The following is a 14,562-nucleotide window of genomic DNA, read 5'->3' as shown; positions in this document are numbered from 1 at the left end:
GCGAGGTATTTGTGACAGCGCTGCAACACATAAATCACTTTAAAAGATGATCCACCTATGATAAATATCATTAGTACTATTCAGGAATTATGTTTTATCAGTTCTTGCTTGGTCTACAAAACAAGGCACATATATTTTTCAGTGATCACTGGCTCTCCAGTTTTTATTCTTTGACAGATGTTCTTGTTATTAAACATCGGTCAGAGGGCCCAAAACAGCAACTGCTTCGATCTCAACCAGTCCACCCTACAAAGAGAACCAGAGAGAGAACACAGCTTTCAGTTTGGTTAAATCCACAACAGAATCAATGGAAAAGAGCAGAGGGTCTTCAAAACATACATACTCGGGGAAGAGCAGCAACCTGGTAGGCAGCTCTGGCGGGGTAGTTAGTGCTGAAGACTGGAGAAAGCAGCGCATTAAATGGCATGAGGATACAATAGACACATTTAAACGTGTTGACGTTCAGTGAAACATGAGGCCGATCTTCGGCTTTCACTAGCTGGCCAAGTCAGTGTCGTCCACCACTGGGTTGAAGTTCTAATCAGCAACATGTTAATACGAATTGTTTACTTTGCCACTTTCTCTTGCTGACCGATATAAAACAAAGGTTTTTTCACGGCAGACAGTTTGACCGCCACAGGAAGGAAAGCACAGGTGTAACTAATTCAGGTGTGCCGCTCCATTGTCCCAGTCAGTCTGGACAAACAATCATCAGCCTCATGAGTTCAACCTGTGCTTCTCCTGCAAAGACATGTCATCATGTCTGCTGTCATAGGAGCTTTTGTTACTAAACCTATATCCAGTTTATGAAGGCTTTTGCATGGGTTGTTCTAAATATACTGGGTGAGGTGGGTTTTGATTAAAAAAGAAATCCTCTTGTACACTGGACGTTATGTGTTTTTTGGGTAACACTAACAGGGTGGGTGAAACCCGCATCGGTGAACAAACAAGCAAAAACATAATGACTTCTTTTCTCTGAAGTTTCCTATTGGCACAAAACAGAAATATCCACCGATTTCTCTGCAAACACAGTACACTGTCACGCTTACTCCATAATACTATACAATAAATACATAAATACCGTATGCAATTGTTAGGTCACTGGAATTTGGAAGCTCAAATTTCATCAACAGAAAAACATAAAATAACCTTATTATTGGACACACGATGGACAAGAGATTTCTGGGAAATGTAGTGGAATAAAGCAAAAAAAAAAAAAAGTTCTTAAAGGTCCTGCACACCCTTGATACACCCACACAGGTGTGTTCACTTATTTTGGTTAAATTAGCTCTTTTCAGTGGACTGTGAAGACATGTGCAGACCAGTCTTGATAAGAGTGTCTCTGATCCCTCTACTTGTTTTGCTCAGCCTGTTTGGGTGGGAGAATTTATAGCTTTGCCATTCTTATTGGTTCATGAAGTTTGGCGGTCTCATGTAACTCCCCCCAACTTCAACCCGAGTGGAGTAAGTGAAAACACCTGTATGGTTGTTTGCGGTCTTTAAAAACCAAAAGATGCACAGAGAGAAAAATGGGGGGGGTTGTAACTAAGATTTTCCTGTGCTAATTTTCTAGCTGGAAATGCAGTTTGAACAGCTATAAATGACTTAACACTTCTCGAAGCCACTCAAAACTGTAGACAGCTGTGACACCAGTGCAGGGCCAGGAGATTAACAGCTTGAACAACACATGAGTTTGCCAGAGTAGTACTAAAACACACGGTACATAAACACTACCACTACACCTGGATCTTTTTTGAAGGCCAAACAGTACAAAACTACTTAAAACTGCACTGAAAAGAATCCGGTGCATTAGATCAACATCATATTCTTTCCATGTTGAATAATATTTCTGGGTTCCCATGTAGCTTTTGTAATTGGAGTTAAAGGATTTCTTAAAATTAGCCGTTTTCTGAACATCCCTTTCCTACTTCTGTGCATACAATCTGGATTTAAAAAAAACACAAGGATAATTATCTGAAAGATGCATCCTGAAAAATATAGTGCTCATAAATAGATTTATTTCTTTTCTATAGAGAAAATTAAGGTTTATGTAATCGTAGATAAGCAACTAGAAAAATGAATTAAACGAGTAATCCTTCAGACTCTGAGTAATAATAAGGCCAGTATGTACAAAGGCAATGATCAGGAAGGGTCTGTGTGTATAAAAGCCAACCAAATGAAAGTCACCTAATCCGCAACAATTAGGAAAACCTGGTTAATGCAGGTTATCTGCATTGTGCTGACACCCAGTGGCAAAACCCAGTGATGAACCTTTGCCTATCGTGACCGACACGGCAGCAGTGAAAAACCCCAAAGAGGAAATCATTGTATTAAGTACATCCATCGTACTTACACTGCTTGTAAACATCGTTGACATTAGTGAAGTCGTTCATGTCAGCTAAGAGCACTGTGGTTTTGACAACTGCAGGAAACAATGACAAAATGATTAGGTGTGCAAAAAAAGATGAGACTTTTCCCACAAGTGGTCTTCTAGGTCATCTGTTCAAAATGCAAAACTATGCAGAGAGTAAAGTTTCTCTCACCATTCTCGTAACCGCACCCAGCAGCTTTAAGGATTTCACCCATATTTACAAGAGCCTGGGGGAAAAAAGTTTTTAATATAGGTGCCCTGTTCTTAAGTCCTTTACTTTCATCTGCTAATTTATGAGACGAGCTGATAGAAAATGGAAACGCTATAAAGAGGAAGCAAGGATCAAATGAATTTACTTTCAATAAAAAATTCAAATTATACACTGCATTTATTCTTATTGTGGCACCATCTGAATGGATTGGAAATGCAAAAGGGAAGTAACAAGCAACCACATTATACTCATCATTGCAGCAGACTACTACATTAGAAACATCTAATGATACGTTGGACAGTTTCCCCTTTTGCACTGCTCCCGGTTGGTTTTGTGAAGGGTCACCTGTCTGGTCTGAGCCTGGACGCCACCTTCCACCAACTGCCCACTGGCAGGATCCATCCCCAGCTGTCCTGAGATGTACATCGTCCTCTCCACCACCACTGCTTGGCTGGGAGACACACAAACAGGAGCACAGACCTGTCTCCGTCAGACCAGAGGCTGGTTTCAGACAGAGAGTTCTCCAGTCCTCTCTCGTCAGTCCTAGTCTTCTGCATTGCCACAGGTGGAGAACAGGCCGAAAGTTCTGAAAAGTTGGCGCATTTCTGAATTGACCAAAACTGCCGGAAATCCGGTTTGTATTTAACTTTGTATTATAACTATTCTACGTGACAATAAGGGTATTTGCTTTTTCTACTTAGGTATCAACTCCCAGAGTCCATGTAGTAAACGATAAATATGTAAAATGCCGTCTACCGGTGTTCACACAGAGTTGACCAAACATTACAATGCATTGCCATAATAACTTGATAAGGGGGGAACTGTAGACACAAAGATATGAGTTTGCTGGTATTCTTAATAGTTAATCTTTTCAAGAGTTTACAAAGTGTAAAGTGGAATCCAAAAACCTGCACTTTGGTCCTAAAGGCACAGCTCACTGAGTGACTACTGCTCCACCTCCAGCCACGAGTCCCGAGCAGAACAGTGAACAATTAAACGCAACTGCGTGAGCACGTCGAGGGAAATAGTCAGTGGTCGTGACTCTCCCAACATTTTAGACACCAGCCGTTGCTTCTGACATGTTGCTTCGACTGCTACCGCGTCAGCCGTGTGGCCGGACCGTTTGTGCTTTTCGGGCGGGCGGTCCCACCTCACAGAGCTTCCTCTCACCTGTACGGGCCGATGGCAGCAGGAGCCTTCGTTGTGCCGATAATCCTCCTGATCAATGCAGCCATGTTACGGGGAATATGTCAGGACAAGTGAATGAGAAAAGCGCTGTAGCCGTGTGACAGCGAGCTGCGCGAGGAGAGAGGAGCGCGTGGATGCCATAGGAACGTCAGAGCTGCTTTACCGTAAGGGACGTTTTAGACGCGCGAAAAATGTTTTCTTATTTGTCCCTTTAGTAATTGTGCAGGTGTACAGAAACATTCCATACTCCCATCTTGAATAAAACATAAGAAAACAGGGCATAACCTCAAAAGAAAGTATTTTGAGATTATCATGACTTTTTCGTTGCGCCGATACACTACAAATCCCATGAACACCACATACCCGGAAGCAAACATGAGTCCACCAGCATGATGGAGAATCACATGGTAGCTAACCGTTAGATATAGAGAGGACGCCTGCGTTTGGAACAGAGCCTCTGCCGCACGGTCATACTGGGGAGTGTGAAGGTGAACGAGTCCGATGTAGCTATTCTGCGCTTAATGTTAAGATATGTTTCATTCGTGTTGTTGTTAAGCCAGACACCTCGGCTTTACGCCTAGTAATGTAACGTGGTTAGCTAGGTGACGCTGGCAGCAGACGCGGTGGCACGTCGAGTAGCTGCCCGGAGTGCCAGCTTCTCGTTTAGCAGACAACAAGTCTTGTCAGCCGGCGTCTCAAACGTGCCTCCTTGTCTTCCGTAGAAAATGTCTACCGCTAAAGTGAAGATGCGGGAGAAGAAGATGAGAAACCAGCCCGCCAGTGTGCAGTACCCGGCGTCTCCCCTGAACGTGGAGGGCAGCACACAGAACGGAGGAGACACCCCGGTCACCGGTACTCTGCCCTCTCTGTTCATGTGTTATTGCCTGTGCTTTTGCTCATGTGATGCCGTCTGTGCCCTTCTCACTGCTACTCATTCTCTCTACGGCCTCGTCTCCTCCTCCTCCTGCTGCTGCTGCTGCTGCTGCAGCTGCAGCATGGTCAGCGTTTCACGGGGTCAGCAAATCTGGGTCTGCATCCGGTCCGTCACTGACTCTGCACGTCTCGGGGATTTAATCAGATCCAGCAGAGGGTTGTTAGAGGTTGAGAGTACAGGTCATCAACAGCAACGCCACGTATTGTATGCGGGACACTCAGTCCATGTCCATTCCAAGGTTACTGTCCTTCAACGTATCCAGACCTCCCTGTGCAGGCAGGGCAAGCAAAAGTGTATGTAAAGGATAACAATGCTATGTGTCACATTCAGGGCCGGATTAACTCGCTATGGGGCCCCTGGGCAAAAAATACCATGCTGTAAAACTACCCAACCCCAGGTTTAGTTTGTGCCAGTTCCCATGAAATAATATAATTGGGCACATATTTGTTGAGGAATGTGCAAAAACTTTTGTCGTGATGTCAAGAGGAATATTAAAGGGTTATCTTAAAGACGAGGCCACAAGATCATGTAAACATACAGTCCAGGAGCCACCGGAAGACCCCTACCATTTCCACTTTTATTATTCATTATTTGCAAACAAATTTCTATTTGTTCAACCACAACGTAATCGCCATAGAGATAACAACCCCTGAGGGTTTGGAGCCCCAGGGCGGTAGTCTATTATGCCCGGTTGGTAATCCAGTGTTGGACGCATTCTCATTTTTACCCGCAATGGCCCTGAATTGACAAGCTGCTGATCTTCCCAAAGGTGGAGATGCTGGTGATGGTCCATCTGACATCCATTCATCTACAGAGAGGCCGAAGAGCCTTCACCACCGGAGAGGATGGGTCCGTGGACACCAGAAAGATGGCGGAGGCTACAGCAAAGAGATGCCCAAGTACATCTCTGGTAAAGACATTGTCCTGCTTCTGCATGCTGGACTGCATACTGAGATGTTTTTTGCAGGAAGATCGCATAATGACATCACTACCTGGTGCAACTGTCCAGTGACCTGATAGCTATCTTTTATCATTTATTATACTGCAGGCCGTAGAAAATGATGAGCATAATGGTTTAGTTTTGGATCCACTGCTTTCATGCGATGCAGTTTTGCTGTTTTTTTTCTGTCCTCTACTTCAAGTCGCAACATGGAAGAAACTAATTATGATATTCGCTTATGAACTGCAAATGCAATGTAACCATCAGATGAATGACAAATAACATTCAGTGTCCTCACCCCTCTCTCCAACTACGATCCTACCCAGCTGGTGCTTTCGCTAGGGCCAGGGCAGCAGAGGTGAATGCCATGTTGAAAGCCGTCACCAAGACAACGGGGAGCTGCCATGTATTCGGGGCCCTGCCAAAACACATGAGGAGACGGGCTATGAGCCACAACACCAAGCGGCTCCCTCGCAGACTGAGAGATGTGGCCAACAGAATGGTAAAGTTGAGGGCACATTTACGTTTAGCATCTTAATGTCTCAATTAACACTTTATGTCTCTTGTTTCATATACAAACTCTCCTTCTCTGAGTACCTCTGACATGTTCAGTGACATTTCTGGGCCCTTCCTAGCGGGAGAAGAGCCTCCAGGCTGGCTCAAAGAAGAAGGAACAGGCAAAGAGCAAGAGCCGCAAGGCCCGCCGCCGGCATGGAAACCTGCTGCTGGAGTTCAACCGCCGTCAGAGGAAGAACATATGGCTGGAAACGCACATTTGGCATGCCAAGCGCTTCCACATGGTTAAAAAGTGGGGCTACTGCCTCGGGGACAGACCCACATACAAATGTTACCGCCCCTGCTACAGAGCCATGAGCACCCACTGTTTGCTGCAGGTGACCACACAGATTGGGAATACATTTCTTGCTTCGTTTACTTCAGAAATTTAGGATTGTATTGAAGGGGATTTCAGTGCCACTAAAATCATCCTAAACCCTCTGGTTCTGACCCCTCAGGACCTTTCGTACTACTGCTGCATAGAGCTACAGGGAGAGGAAGACAAGCTGCTGGCTTCTCTGTCACAACTGACCAGCAAGGAAACTGGTAAGTACATTCCTTTACCTACTAACACTTCAAAAATATCAGGAGATTTGGCATATTTTTCCCCCATGCATTCTTCCTCTTCGGTTTTTGATGTTCAGATAGTGGGTTGCATTTTTAACTTTCAGAGAAACTGTTTTAGCTTGTTTGAGCCTTTACTGAATCACACAGTCTGACATAGTCTAGTTTAGTTTTGGTGGTGGGAAAAATATGCATGTTGGTGTGTGTTTTTCAGGTCCTACATTTGCTGCAGCACTGTGTATATCAGGACAGAGACAGGGGAGTGTGGTGGTGTACAGAGCGGGACATTACCCCTCGCAGCCTCTGGGCCCTGTAACCTTTCTCTGGAGACCCCGTATACAGGGCTCAACCCGCAGACAGCTATGGATCTGGGCTCATCCCACTAGTAAACAGGTATGAGGGGTTTTAGAGTTCTAAATGGTGATTGTTGTTAACTAATGCAAAAGCTTATGTGTTATTGAAAATAAAAAAACAGCATTTAGTGATGTGACAAAAAAAATGTAAATTAATTTTGTGGTGAAAGTTTGAATTTCAGTAGATATGAGTCAATAGAGAGACAAGGTCAGAAAAAACTAACTCCAGATACTGTATGCTCCTTCCAGGATCTTCTCCATGAATTACAAGGTGTGTGCCAGTGTTGTGAGGCTGTGGTCTCTCCAGTTGTGCCTGTGGTAACACCTGCAGAGGTTGCTCCCACCCCAGAACCAGAACTTAAACCTGACAAGACCCCTGATGCCATACAGATCCCCGGGACCAAGAGAAAGTGGAACTATAAGAATGCCAGTGGACCTCCTGCCAAGAAGATCCTGGGGGATGGAACTAGATCTCCCAGCACCCCGGTCACATGGAGGTCCAGTTCAACTGGAATCGTTATAAAGTTAGTAGAGTATACAGATTTGATTCCGATACAAACTGAGTAAACATATGGCTTGGATGGATCATTTTTAGTGCAAATGGTGGTGATTGTTTTATTTGCAGTGTTTGTATTTCACTTGTGGATCTGTTGCAGTGATCTCACAATGGAGATTGTACGCTATCGCCTGATTGGACCACAGTCCCATTCTGTTCTGGCTGAAACTTTGGAAGCAGCTACAGACTGTGATGTAAGGATTACAATGTTATCAACATGAAAAAGAAAAGAGCCTCTGAGGTCTATTTGCCTTTCACACTGAATAACCGTGTATTTCTTTCTTCTGTTTTTAAGGAAATGAATAAATCCCAGCCATCCTCCCTCTGGTGGCCTGAGCACTGCAAAGACGAGAGCAAGATGAATCTGCATCGACAACAATCGGATGTCTTTGACATACTAAAAGGTTTATTTATATTTTTCAGTGTGAAATAATTTATATTGTTACTGTTTGTCGTCTGTTATGAATGTTTATCTAACAATGAATGTTTTCCTTCATCCAGATATCTATTCAACTGGAGAGCTCCCCTCAGGCACAGTGCTAGGCCTGGCTGTAGATGACCCTAGGCTGACTTTACCTACAAAGAAGGTTAAAGCTTTGCCCTGTGTAAAGCAGACACAAGGTAAAATCTGACCTACCAAACCGGCAGAAGAGCGGGCAGTTGGTTTACAAATACAGATGATTATAGGGGCATGAAAACCATAGATTACTTCCCCAGATTTCAGTCATTCAATAGTTGTTGTTATACTCTGTTTCCTAATGCGGCCTTGTACGTCATGCAGTGTGCAGATGGACCTAATATTCTATTAAATAAGACATATGTATAGTTGAGCACCGAATCAGTCTGTTGGGTCTGGTCCTGGGGTTGTTTCAGTGAGTACACATCTGGTTCTGTGCTCCAGGGGGCCTCTGCCTGGCCATGCAGATGTTCCAGGTTCGAATCCTGGCAGGACCCTGTACTCCAAACACACCCTCAGTGACTGACAACAGCTGATTCACTGGCTATGAGGAGATACTCTGAAGATAAAAGAAAATTTTGTCAATCCCATCACTGTAGAGCTTTTCGCAGTTTGCACATCTCTGGTTTACAATAAGTTTAGGGAGAAAAAAATCCTCTCAAACCCATAATGCACGGAAAATTTCATTTCAGTGATAATACCAGAGGCAGGATTGTCTGTGTTCACATTGTAGTAAGTGTGTGGGTTGGAGGAACAGGATTTAATCACTTCCCCCTTGAAAGGCATGTATTGATTTATTATGTATTTTACTAACTGGAATACCCTTATCCAAAATCTTACATGAATTTAAAAGCAACCATAAGCAAATATAAGATACTAATTTTTTTTTTGTGTTAGTATTGCAAGGACCTTGATCTGCATCTGCAGCCATAATGGTGAGGATAATAAAGCCCAGGCCTAAAATAACCAAGATTATTCTTCAAGTCATGTCATAGTGACATGTAATCATCAGATCCTTTTTTTTAAACTCTGACCAAAGCTCTTGTTCATCATCAGTTTTTCTGCTGATCAGAAGAACAGCGGAAGGTGTCACTAGTTTCATGAGATGCAGTGAGACTGAATATTTTTCAACAGATCTGCTTATGGCAACAACAACAACTTCATGCTTTCCCTCAGCCTGAGCAGACTCAGAAGCCAGTAGTGCTCGTAAATCATACTCTGTGTTTATTCTTCACTTGAATGGAGATCCAGGCCTTGGAGATCTTGGAGGTTATTGGGCTATCTGTTGATTTTGATCTGTTGTCTGTTTTTGAGTAAAGCCTTTTAACAGGTCTTTTCCAAGAGCTGCAGTATCGAATCTAAAAAATGATTAGAATCACTTACTACATAAATTGTCCTGATGCTCTGTAATGTAATAACAAATCTTCAGTAGGATTTGAAAGTCTTGAAGTCATATAGATTCTTTATATTGATGCACTGAAGCATAACTTGATGGTTGAACACCAAAGGCTACATATTACCATTGTGAAACCAGTAAAAGTGGCAGATTTTTTGCTGCGTTCCATTCGGCATTTACAGTATGCAATTTTGCTGAGCAAAACTATCCTTTCAGGCTAAGAATCACCAAACCCGCATAAGTGAAGTTGCATCATATAAAAATAATATGAAAATAGGCGACTGTTTCATAACGTTCCTGTTTGCACAGCTGAATGAACTCTATTAATCAGTGATCAGGTCACCAGATTTTGGGTTATAAATCAGACGTAGAGAGCTGCGTATGTCACTGATGCTAGTGAGTGAAGCTGGTCATACAGGAGCGTGCCATGTGTCTGTGCCGTGTGGTTCTTCCAGGGGCGGACGAGGAGAAGAGGAGGGAGCTGATGCTGCAAGGAGTACCAGCACACTGCTGTCAGAGTTTCCTGTGGGAGCAGTCCGTGCGGGACAACGTCACTGATAACAAGATTTCAGAGCAGGTAGCTTATCATTTTCTTTCTACCAGAAATTTCATACAGTCATTTCCACTAATGGTTATTGTCTTTTTTTTTTTTTTAAATGCCTACAGCTCTATTTCTGAAAGCACAGATAAGCTTAGATGTTAGTCTAACCTCTAGCAATTTCTGTTTTTTGCCACAGGAGTTGAACCGTATGAGGAGTCAGGTGCTGGTGCCGGGCTCCAGGCTGAGCCCCACTCCCCTTCAGGGCCGAGTCCCCATCCTGCTGATTCACCAGCCCGGCAAGCAGGTGGGACATGAGATGAGCTCCTGGGGTGCTGGATGGGACGTGTTGCTTCCTAAAGGCTGGGGCATGGCTTTCTGGGTCCCACTGGTAGGTAGCATGGAAAGTGCTTTTATTTGATTGAATTTTACTTTATTATCTCTTCGTTTCTGCCAGGACATTGCATTTTTGGAACAATTTTTTTTTTTTTTTCCACCCTACAGTAGTAGTAGTAAGTTTGGTTTAACTTGGTAAAACACTGTCAAAATATCCATTCTCGTGAGCTACAGCCTATCTTACGGCCTTATGTAGTATTGAAACAGGACCTTTTCACGTATTCTAATACTAGCTGTTGTACACATTAAGATATATTCGGTGTATAATATTTGGCAGGGTTATAAGGCAAACATTGGAAAAGGTGATGCTTGTCTTCGCACTGAAATTTGCAAGTTATCAAAAAATGTAATGATGCAACGTCAACAAAAAGTGGTACCAATAATTATTTGGGGGAAGCTTGTAAATTCCAGCGTGCAGATGAGATTTCCTTTTTCTTTGTTTGTCCTGCATCTTGGTTATGCGTACTATCAGCATTCTTTTGTTTGAAACATTGTCCAGCAAATGTAGTCCAAATGTTGAGACGAGTCAAATGAAAATATGGGTAACGTGGATTTTATTAAAACTGAAAAATGTGTATGTTTCCAGGTCTTTCAGTTCGTAGAACTTTGCATGTATACAGTGTATAATGCAGTAGATTTCAGTATGGAAAGCCCTGTGAAAGATGTTTTCATTACTTGGAACCTTTGTCCATGTTTTGGAGCAGTTCCATTTTGTTTGGGCGAGCACAGTGAAAATGTTAACTGTACCTTGACATATAAAGGCAGACTGGAAGGCCTGAGGTTGAGAAATTTGCCAAATAAAAAAGCCCTGCTTTATTTGTCAAGTTTCCTAAAATCCGATGCTTGCTTATTTGTCCCTCTGCCAGGTGTACAGAGGAGTTCGCATCGGTGGGCTGAATATGAGTCTGAAACACTCTCAGAATAAAGGAACCCCCCACTTCCCCCATGATTACCCAGACTGTCCCGCAGGCATTCGTTTTCAGGAGGAGCAGGAGGTCGAGCTCCTGGACAAGTTCAAAAGGTCAGCTAAAGACTGAAGCTGAGAAAAGGAACCAAAATAGTAATGTTGTGTGGGATGATGATGATGATGATGATGATTATCATCAGAAACATGTTAAGAGCTGTATTCATTGTGGACATCTTGTACTGCCAAACCTTTTATGTATCTTGTAATATTATTCTGGCTTATAAGTAGTATGTCAGCCTGCTGATAGAAAACAGCATCTTAAGAACTTGCCCGGAATATAAAAGTCCATTTCACTGATGGACATGTTTTTATTTTACAATATATTGTAATTAACCATTAGCAAACTTAAAATTAGCCTTTAAACTGTAAGGGAACATGTTTTCAGGTAAATAAACATAGAGTAAGGTGACGAGGCTCTGTTGGAGTGATGCTTTGTCATGGTCCGTTACCTATGGCTGTACAATCCATCTGCAAGGAATAGATAGTGTTAATGAGCCTGTACACTTAAGTACCTGCTGAGATTGTCAATGAATCAGAGGTTTTGATAGAGGGAAGCACTCCAGAGCTGTTTCCCCAGTTAATTTCTATGATGTAGATCTTTCCCACCATACAGATGAGGTGGTTAAAAAGGCTGCACACTGCTTATCCCCTACTAGCCACTGCTCAGCGGTCATGATTTGTGACATAAATTGGCAGGGTTGCCCCAAAAGTTTGACAAGGGATTGACTTTCCGACCTCTTCTGTAGGCGTCCGCCCGCCAAAAGGACCAATTATATTAAACATGGCTGTCTGGCTCCGTTCCGTTGCCCGTGGCAACAGCTGGCTGAGGAATGGGAGCTTATCACCATGGAAGGAAGAGAGGAGAGGAAAAGAGACAGTCAGACCCGAACCACAACAGGCGCTGACACGGTTATGGAGGAGGCGATGTCATCACATCCAGATATCACCGTAACAAAGCCTCAGAGCCGCTTCACTGTACTGAGGTAAAGGTTTTGGTTTACTTCTTTTATAATCTTGTTTGTGATTAAATACTAAAGATGTGTGGGGTTTTTTTTTTTTTTTCCCTACTCCTTTTTTTACTTACTGTGAAAATAAACTCATTAGTATTGACTCAAAATGAACATCCACTGCGGGTTTATACTGAGGTCCCTTCAGACATTTAAGTGCGCATCTGAATCACAAATCCAACAATATTAATACAGTTGACTTTTAAAGGTCTCTTGAGCAGAACTGTGCACTGTATTTGCGGCCTTGGACTCCAATCACCATTTAGATGTTTCTTCTTTCTTATTAAGAGACCCCAGTGCAGCTTTTGTCAAGCTTGATGCATGCCGCTTCTCCATTCTACCTCTCTTTCATCATAATGTCCCTGATGAGAATCCCCAAAGTACATCCAGCCTTAAATTGCTGCAATATATCACAGAGATTAGTAGACGGGAAGAGTTGCATCTGTTCTCATAAAACCATAACACAAGCTTTGAGTAATGGCTGACTTTATGGGAAAAAGATTGGATTGATTTTCACTGTCATCAGCTGCTTGTTTGTTTTCAGCATCAGAAATTTAGAAATATTTTATTTCTCTCAGGGCACCTAATGGTGCCAGTGATAATGCAACATTTCCTTTGAATATCAATTAATCACATGTTATAAATGGGTATTGGTTGTTTCTTTGCTTCCTAGGAACAGAGAGGCTCTGAGGCTGCTCTCTGGTTGGTGCAGACCCACAACATCTAAAGGCCAGAGGCCGTGCCGTATTAGGGAGGTGCCACCTCTCGACTCCTCGGCTGTGACCTTGTTTCTCAGAGCGCATGAGACGAGTCTGGTGTGGGTGCGTCTGTCGCTGCTGTCGAAGGGCAAACCAGAGCTCCATGCCATGGTGTGCGTGCCAATCGCAGAGGACCTTAGGCTGCTGAGCACCAAGTCCGACAGCATCGGCCCCCAGGAGCCACCACACAGAAACCACTTTAAAAGCAGACTTAAACGCAGAAGGAAGGGCTCAAAGAAAGCAGCTACATCGTCTTTGTCCTCTGATAAGACTGATAGTAAGGGGTCAGACCTTCCCTCTGCCTCTGAACCAAATCTCACTGCCTCTGCTGAAGACCCCAAATTATCCTCTGAGTCTTCCGCGGATCTCATCTTCGGGCTGTGGCCGGATCCTCTGCCGAGCATCACCTCTCACTGCTCCCGGGTGACACTAGGCTGGGTTACGCAGGGTGACTTCTCCCTGTCTGCAGGCTGTGGGGAGGCTCTGGGGTTTGTCAGCGTTGCTGGTCTCGCCAACACCCTCCTCAACCAGCCGAAGGAACACAGAGGAGTGTTGCTGTTGCGAAACCCCACCTCCCTGCATTACCGCTTTGCTAAAATCAACATCGAGGTCTGATTGAAACAGTTAATCCTATGCAAAACTTGATTTCCAAAAAACATTGAACTTTGCATTAGCGGAGAAAGATAAACACGACTTTTGTCCTGCCGAGGCCCAAGGTCACATGCAGTTAAGTTGCATGATGCATCGTTGACGAAGTGATCTCATAGAATACCTGTGCCTTTTTATAATTGCTTTCTCGTATTGTGCCATCATCTAATCTACAGTGTTGGCGGAAGACTCAACGGCATTCATGTGGAATGACTGCCATGCCAGCTGCCGGGTGTCAGTGTTGAAAAGAGAATTTTTAGTTGTGTATATTTTACTCTGGGAAGAGACACCCTCATCGTTTCAGTTGAATAAGGTTGGTTGTTTTTGCATATTTGTTTTCATACCCGTTCATTTATCAGAAAAATGCTACACAAAGGGATCAGTTAAATAATGGAACTGAATGAAAACCTTGGTTTCAGTTACACATATTAGTTCAGCCTTTTATCAAATGGGTTTCCAAAAGGTTTTCATTTATGGCTCATTGTACATCCTTTTATATCCAGACTTAATGATTCTGAGAGTATTTATGTTGATGTCATTCTATTGCTTTAAAAAAAAAACTAGATTAATGGGTTTCAATTTCATGTGTCAGTTTCTGTTAAGAAAATGCCACAGCTCTGAAAAGGTTTTGTTTGAACATAAGCTAATAAAATTCTGCACTTGACAGAATGTGCCAACTGTGTGTAATTATTGTCACCTTCACCTGTGTAAAACCACAAAAGG

At 43.2% G+C, this 14,562-nt stretch overlaps 2 protein-coding genes across 3 annotated transcripts; one reads left to right on the top strand and one right to left on the bottom strand.

The window, feature by feature from the left end:
* Positions 1-132: 132 nt before the first annotated feature.
* Positions 133-3,868, bottom strand: LOC120783814 (2-iminobutanoate/2-iminopropanoate deaminase-like). The gene is made up of 6 exons (XM_040117065.1): positions 3,753-3,868; positions 2,928-3,033; positions 2,544-2,598; positions 2,354-2,422; positions 344-399; positions 133-246 (listed from the first exon to the last, which is right to left on the bottom strand). The coding sequence occupies exons 1-6, from the start codon at positions 3,815-3,817 to the stop codon at positions 190-192; spliced, it is 408 nt and encodes a 135-aa protein (XP_039972999.1). The 5' UTR covers positions 3,818-3,868; the 3' UTR covers positions 133-189.
* Positions 3,869-3,876: 8 nt separating this feature from the next.
* On the top strand, positions 3,877-14,503 carry pop1 (POP1 homolog, ribonuclease P/MRP subunit). 2 transcript variants are annotated; one of them, XM_040117063.1, is made up of 16 exons: positions 3,877-3,934; positions 4,493-4,622; positions 5,474-5,614; positions 5,971-6,146; positions 6,280-6,537; positions 6,658-6,745; positions 6,978-7,156; positions 7,366-7,640; positions 7,773-7,866; positions 7,968-8,076; positions 8,174-8,293; positions 9,981-10,102; positions 10,263-10,454; positions 11,326-11,480; positions 12,173-12,409; positions 13,107-14,503. In XM_040117063.1, exons 2-16 carry the CDS (start codon positions 4,496-4,498, stop codon positions 13,804-13,806), a joined length of 2,973 nt encoding a protein of 990 aa, XP_039972997.1. In that variant the 5' UTR covers positions 3,877-3,934; positions 4,493-4,495; the 3' UTR covers positions 13,807-14,503. The 2 variants fall into 2 exon arrangements, with proteins under 2 accessions (XP_039972997.1, XP_039972996.1); XM_040117062.1 differs by lacking the exon at positions 3,877-3,934 and adding an exon at positions 4,130-4,258.
* Positions 14,504-14,562: the final 59 nt, after the last annotated feature.

This window comes from Xiphias gladius, chromosome 22 (genome assembly GCF_016859285.1).
Source record: "Xiphias gladius isolate SHS-SW01 ecotype Sanya breed wild chromosome 22, ASM1685928v1, whole genome shotgun sequence".
Lineage (NCBI taxonomy): Eukaryota > Metazoa > Chordata > Actinopteri > Istiophoriformes > Xiphiidae > Xiphias > Xiphias gladius.
Note: the sequence above shows the minus strand (reverse complement) of the source record. Positions and strands in the feature narration are given on the sequence as shown.

Coding starts and splice junctions, on each gene's coding strand:
- LOC120783814 (XM_040117065.1), bottom strand. CDS start 3,817: ATGGCTGCATTGATCAGGAGGATTATCGGCACAACGAAGGCTCCTGCT. Junction 2,599..2,927: donor TCCAGGCTCAGACCAGACAG/GTGACCCTTCAC, acceptor TTTTTCCCCCAG/GCTCTTGTAAATATGGGTGA. Junction 247..343: donor AGGTTGCTGCTCTTCCCCGA/GTATGTATGTTT, acceptor TTCTCTTTGTAG/GGTGGACTGGTTGAGATCGA.
- pop1 (XM_040117063.1), top strand. CDS start 4,496: ATGTCTACCGCTAAAGTGAAGATGCGGGAGAAGAAGATGAGAAACCAG. Junction 4,623..5,473: donor AGGAGACACCCCGGTCACCG/GTACTCTGCCCT, acceptor ATCTTCCCAAAG/GTGGAGATGCTGGTGATGGT. Junction 7,157..7,365: donor CTCATCCCACTAGTAAACAG/GTATGAGGGGTT, acceptor TGCTCCTTCCAG/GATCTTCTCCATGAATTACA.